Source organism: Thamnophis sirtalis, unplaced genomic scaffold (genome assembly GCF_051295495.1).
Source record: "Thamnophis sirtalis isolate CommonGarterSnake01/CBP01778 unplaced genomic scaffold, rThaSir2_p1.2 scaffold_6, whole genome shotgun sequence".
Lineage (NCBI taxonomy): Eukaryota > Metazoa > Chordata > Lepidosauria > Squamata > Natricidae > Thamnophis > Thamnophis sirtalis.
This window is the reverse complement of record NW_028261386.1, coordinates 122,233,669-122,239,827: the sequence shown is the minus strand read 5'-3', so window position 1 is coordinate 122,239,827 and position 6,159 is coordinate 122,233,669. Positions and strand designations below refer to the sequence as shown.

General features: G+C 43.6%; 1 protein-coding gene across 1 annotated transcript; it reads right to left on the bottom strand.

Annotated features, from left to right (window-relative positions):
• Positions 1-1,351: 1,351 nt before the first annotated feature.
• EEF1A1 (eukaryotic translation elongation factor 1 alpha 1) lies at positions 1,352-5,855 on the bottom strand. The gene is made up of 8 exons (XM_014054968.2): positions 5,817-5,855; positions 4,559-4,746; positions 3,825-4,004; positions 3,421-3,717; positions 3,179-3,329; positions 2,813-3,069; positions 2,496-2,730; positions 1,352-1,758 (listed from the first exon to the last, which is right to left on the bottom strand). The coding sequence occupies exons 2-8, from the start codon at positions 4,700-4,702 to the stop codon at positions 1,634-1,636; spliced, it is 1,389 nt and encodes a 462-aa protein (XP_013910443.1). The 5' UTR covers positions 4,703-4,746; positions 5,817-5,855; the 3' UTR covers positions 1,352-1,633.
• Between the last annotated feature and the right edge of the window lie 304 nt (positions 5,856-6,159).

The following is a 6,159-nucleotide window of genomic DNA, read 5'->3' as shown; positions in this document are numbered from 1 at the left end:
AAAACACCACTGGACAATGCAGCAGTACTTTCATCTGCCCACTTGAGGCTAACAGTTAAAAATAACTTTCTGAAATTACTTTTTTTCCCCTAATCTTTATTTTAAATCTAAGGCTTTCATGGTTTGAAAGTAGCTTTGCTAAGTACTTATTACATGTCATTTCTTCAAACTGTTATTCCTTGAAAATAATACTGCCAAGTTGTCATTACTTTTTTCACTGTTACATTTATCTAGCAGTTACAGTAGTCAGACACGGAGAGAAACTGAAGGTACAATCCAAACTTTAAAACTCAGGTTTTAGTTCTCATTTTAAAAAGAGCAATGCTTCACTCTCACCATGAATTCTTTAAAAATACTCAGCTGTAACAGGAGCATCAAAACAATTTGAAAGGAAGCAAGTATTTTAAGGATAGAAAAGCTTGTTATTCTGCATGTCACACCTTGTGCTGTATAGGTAAAAATAGCCAACAGTTCATGTATGTTAATATAAAATTCTATTGTCCTTTATGAAGCTCCACAAAAGCTACAATATTTGTTTATTGACCACATCTCTGTAGGATACCACAAATGAAATTTAAAATTCTGAAGCTGAAATGGTGCATAGCAATGTCTTCTTCTGATAGCACTATTTAAATACCAGATCTATTCTAAGGAAATGGCACTATTGACTTCATTTACTATAGGACTTAAACTACCAACTTTGGCATAACACCTAGAACCTGAATACAGATTAATCTCAGCACAATATTGCTTTTAAACAAAATTTTAAACGTTTAACTGGTCATGATTTTTTTGAAGGGTGTAATTTCATTTGAGAATTATACTAAAGATGAAGTATAATTATCTTGGAAAACATTAGACTCTCAGAATTTTCTTATAAAGCAGAAAAACAGCATTTGATCTTTTAGTTGATTTAACACCCATTCACTTGCAGCAATTAACTTGAAAAATACTCTTATCAAGTGAATTTCTGTGTCATAACCTGCAACATGATCACACTATGCTCCAATGAAAATTCCATTTAAAATGACCGAACGCTACCCTATACTAATAGCACGGAAACACGGAAGTCGCTGCCTACATGTGCTTTTGAATATTAAACATGAAAATTGAATCTACAAACGTTATGTTGTACCTTCAATATACTTGAGCTTTAACTCTACTATTTTCTAATTCTTAAATGTTGGCACAAAATTAAGATCACGCTTAAGACTGTGCTGCAATACTTTTGCAAACAATCATGTTCCCCAAATCAATGAGTTATAATTACTTTTAGCTACCATACTGCTCTGCAAAGCACAACATTTTTGAATATCAAAGTGTATCCAATAGCCCCAAAGAACACAGAGACTTTGCATTAAACTTTTGATTTTAATGGTCTCAAAATGTGTGACAGATTTTGGTCAAGTTGTTTCCATTTAAAAAAAAATTACCGATTTTAAAAACTAATAACTTAGAAACTGCCACGAAACAAATGGTCCACAAACATTCCTTTCCTTCTGAAGCTTTTACGATGCATTGTAATTATTAACCAGTCTTTTACTATTAAACTTAAATGGCCAATTGAGACAAAAAGTTCTGAGACCATGCTTCCACCACTGATTAAGACTGAGGTGGCGGTTGTACAGAATTTTCATTTAGCCTTCTGAGCCTTCTGGGCAGACTTTGTGACCTTCCCAGCACCAGCTGCTTTTTTATCAACAGCCTTGATGACACCAACAGCCACGGTCTGTCTCATGTCACGCACAGCAAAACGACCTAATGGGGGAGAAAAAAGGAATTATAACTTTCAAAGTACAGGAATACAGATCCAGCAATTTCTTTTTCCCAATTCAGATCCTCCACTACCAAGAGTAAATGAGGTTGCAATTAACTTGGTATTTCAACAGCAGTACAACCCAATACATCTGGTTAAAAACACTTCGTCTTATAGCACCATCAACATAATTTAACTCCTTCAGTAGAGGAGACATTGCAACGTTTTTTACTTTAATCAAAAAGTAAATTTAATATCATTTGATAATGTCTGGTGAATTGGGAGTATATTTTAGTGATTTGTCATCCACATTGTGTAGGGACATATTACAGGTAGTCCTCAACTTACGATCAACTGAGCTCAACATTTCTGTTGCTAAGAAACAGTTCAGTTTTGCTATATTTTATGACTCTTTTTGCCAGTTAAGTGAATCACTGCAGTTTAAGAACTGCTGTATTTAGTGGTCTGGAATGATCTCACCTTTTGTGACCTAAAAAGTAAGTGCGGAAGCAGACTCAAATAACAATTGAGTGAGATCACATGACTCCAGGACACTAAATACATAAATGCACACCAGTTGCTAAGCGGCTGAATTTTGACCGTCTGAAAAGGATTTCATCTGTTACATGTAGCATCCACTACCCCAAGATCTGGTAAATCCAAGTTTCATTATACCTTGACCTGACAGTAACAATATCAGCACAACAATGATAAGATACTTCTAATAAATAACACTTACCCAGAGGAGGATAGTCAGAAAAGCTCTCAACACACATAGGCTTGCCGGGAATCATGTCAACTATGGCAGCATCTCCAGATTTGAGGAACTTTGGACCATCTTCCAACTTCTTACCAGAACGACGATCAATTTTTTCCTTCAGCTCAGCAAACTTGCAAGCAATGTGAGCGGTATGACAATCCAGAACAGGGGCATAGCCAGCATTGATTTGGCCTGGGTGGTTCAGGATGATAACCTATGAATAGATTTGAGTGAATCATACCGCCCTATCTGTGGAATTTACAATCACTGACACAATAAAACTTCTGCCAAGTTACCTGTGCTGTGAATCCAGCTGCTTCCATTGGTGGATCATTTTTGCTATCTCCAGCAACATTACCACGACGGACATCTTTTACAGATACGTTCTTTACATTGAAGCCAACATTGTCACCAGGAAGAGCTTCACTTAGGGCCTCATGATGCATCTCAACAGATTTTACTTCAGTTGTAACATTGACTGGAGCAAATGTCACCACCATGCCTGGCTTTAGAATGCCAGTTTCCACACGACCGACTGGAACGGTACCAATCCCTTAAATAAAGAAATACAGTTTCTCTAGCCAGGATTGTAAATGTAAATTATACATCCTTAATAAGCTTTTTCAAATAGGTATTTGCTACATTGCTGTTGTAATACTTACCACCAATTTTGTAGACATCCTGAAGTGGCAAGCGTAGAGGTTTGTCAGTTGGACGAGTTGGTGGCAAGATAGAGTCCAGAGCTTCCAGCAGTGTAGTTCCACTAGCGCCACCATCTTTACGAGTCACCTTCCACCCTTTGAACCAGGGCATCTAGAAAGGGGGGAAAAGCACAACAATTGTTTGCAATACTTTTGTGATGTGACTGCAGACAAAAAAAACCCCTCTATCGATAATTACTTACATTAGAGCTAGGCTCCAACATGTTATCTCCATTCCAGCCGGAAATTGGCACGAATGCCACTGTATCTGGATTGTAGCCGATTTTCTTTATGTATGTGCCGACTTCTTTGACAATCTCTTCATATCTCTTCTGGCTGTAAGGTGGCTCAGTGGAATCCATCTTGTTGACCCCAACAATTAGTTGTTTTACACCGAGAGTGTAAGCCAGAAGGGCATGCTCACGGGTTTGTCCATTCTTGGAAATACCAGCTTCAAATTCACCAACACCAGCAGCAACAATAAGGACAGCACAGTCAGCCTTTGGGAGAGGCAAGAAAATATGTCATTAACTTCACTATTTCTAACATACAATAATAATTTTAAGTAATTAATATTGTATTTGACAAAGTTCACATTAATTCTCACCTGGGATGTACCAGTAATCATGTTTTTGATGAAATCTCTGTGTCCAGGAGCATCAATGATAGTGACATAATACTTGCTGGTTTCAAATTTCCAGAGTGAAATATCAATAGTGATACCACGTTCACGTTCTGCCTTCAGCTTATCCAATACCCATGCATACTTGAAGGAGCCTTTACCCATCTATTAAGAAAAAATCTTGTTAACACAAAGCACGAAATGTTCCAAGACTGCTGTTGCTCTTTCAAAGGAAGCATGCACGAATGCTCTGAAACCCAATCTATGTTTAGAAGATCAAGCAACTGGCATAACTAGTGAGGAATTCCAACTATCTCTCACTTACTTAACCCCTTGACACTGCTAATCCAGTTCCTTGCATCTGCCAATATGTTAAGATATCCACTTAAATGCATACCTTTTTTAATCAACTTGTAACATTACATTTACAAAGCACAATGATATACCTATATAACAATTATCTTTCTAGTTACACTTCTCCCATACATTTTACTTATATAATTTATCCCTTTCTCTTAAAATCTATAAAATCCACTACGAAACTTGTAACTACATTACTTATGTACATTACTAATGTACATATACAGTAATGTACAGTAAGATAGAATGCTAAATAAGGTTTCAGCGGCAATACCTAAAATAAAGCAAATTACTTTTAAGTCAAGCACCTTACATATAAAAACAAGATAAACCAACAGTTCTTCAGGCCACAAACTCACCTCAGCAGCTTCCTTCTCAAACTTCTCAATGGTTCTCTTGTCGATCCCACCACATTTGTAAATAAGATGACCAGTGGTGGTGGACTTGCCAGAATCGACGTGTCCGATGACAACAATGTTGATGTGGGTCTTTTCCTTTCCCATGTTGGGTGGTTAGATAGGCTTTTCCGTCGGCTCCAATAAAGGTCCTTTAAGGGGGATAAAGGACACAAGGCCAAAAAAATAAAATAAATACTTATTTTCAATGGAAGAGGGGGAAAAAAACGCACTTAAAATCCTCTGGTAACTAAGTAAATCAGGGCATGGTGGAAGGAAGGGCGGCCAGGGAGATTAATCCCTCCCTTCTGGAGCTGCTAGGCCGAGACTAGGCCCGAGGCCTGCCTCGAGCTTCTCGGCTCCACCCCCCTCTTCAGGGCGGCGAGGGTCACGGAGACAACTGGGATTCGACTCGGGGAGGGGCTCCAGCGCTTCCAGGCCGCCCGCCAGGGGCATCCCAGGCGTGAGGGGGAAGGCAAAGGCCGAGCGGCTCCTTTGTGTCGGGGGCCAGGCGAGCACGAGCCGCCGAGGAGGTTTGGGGGGGGGGAGAGGGAGACACTTGTTGGCGCGCCCCGCCCCGCGTCCTCCATTTTGTGACGGTAGCGGCAAGCAGCCGCCGCTGAGAGCGGCCATTTTTTTGTGTGTGTGTAAAAAGCGGAGAAGCGGGCGGCGGGGTTGGATCCCGGCGAAGAACCCTCCGCGGCTTGAGGCCGAAGCTGAAGGCTCCCCCACCCCCCCCGCCGGCCCCCGCGCCACGAGTGCAGTCGGCCCCCGTCCCGCCGCCGTAACCACGTTTCCCGGCGGACGCTCCCAAAATCTTTTCCCTCATAAAACCCCCTTTGTCGGCTCGCGCCCCGAAGGCATGAATGGGCCCCGTCCGGATTTGTAACCGAAGCCCTCGCGGCAGGACCTGTTGCGCCTAATCCGGAGGGAGGGGGAAAGGAGGAGGGGGGGCAGTGACGCGGAGAGAGAGAGACACGCGCGTGGGTCCCCTTCCCACCCACCCCCACGCCCCCCCCCTCTCGCAGGAGAAGCGCGCGTGGCTGCTCCTTCCGTCTCCCCGAACCGTCTCGCGGGCTGGCTCGGGCCGGGAGCACGTGCGCCTCAAGCGGTTCCTCGGGCCTTCCACGCACCCCCCTCGCCACCCGCCACCCGCCACAGGTCTAAACGCGGCTAGGCCTCGGGCACGGGGGCGCGCGCGCAGGCGTCGAGCAGCACTCACCTCCGAAGCAGCGGCAAACCCGTAGCGAAAAAGACCGACGGGGGTGAGCGGCGTCCTTTATATAGCTTGAGCAGGGAGGGCGGCGGCCAGAGGGACACGTCACGCTCCCAGCGTTCCATCCGCTGGCTCTGACTCGCTTCCACCCCCCCCCCTCCCCACCCCTCAATTAACACAGGCACGCGCACGTCGCCCCCTCTCGAGAACGACGTTCCGGGAGGGAGGGGGAAATATCGCCCCCCGCCTCCTCCTTTTTCATTGTGGCAAATCGTCTCCTTTCGCTCGCTGGCGAGCCGGCTGCCCTTCGAGGGGAAAGGCGCTCGGTCCTCCTCCCGAGAGCATCGGG

Excerpts from the sequence above, each read along its gene's own strand:
- EEF1A1 (XM_014054968.2), bottom strand. The coding sequence starts at position 4,702 with ATGGGAAAGGAAAAGACCCACATCAACATTGTTGTCATCGGACACGTC. Across the intron at positions 4,005-4,558 it reads TTGAGAAGGAAGCTGCTGAG|ATGGGTAAAGGCTCCTTCAA; the intron begins GTGAGTTTGTGG and ends TTTTCTTAATAG. Across the intron at positions 2,731-2,812 it reads CAGCTGGATTCACAGCACAG|GTTATCATCCTGAACCACCC; the intron begins GTAACTTGGCAG and ends ATCTATTCATAG.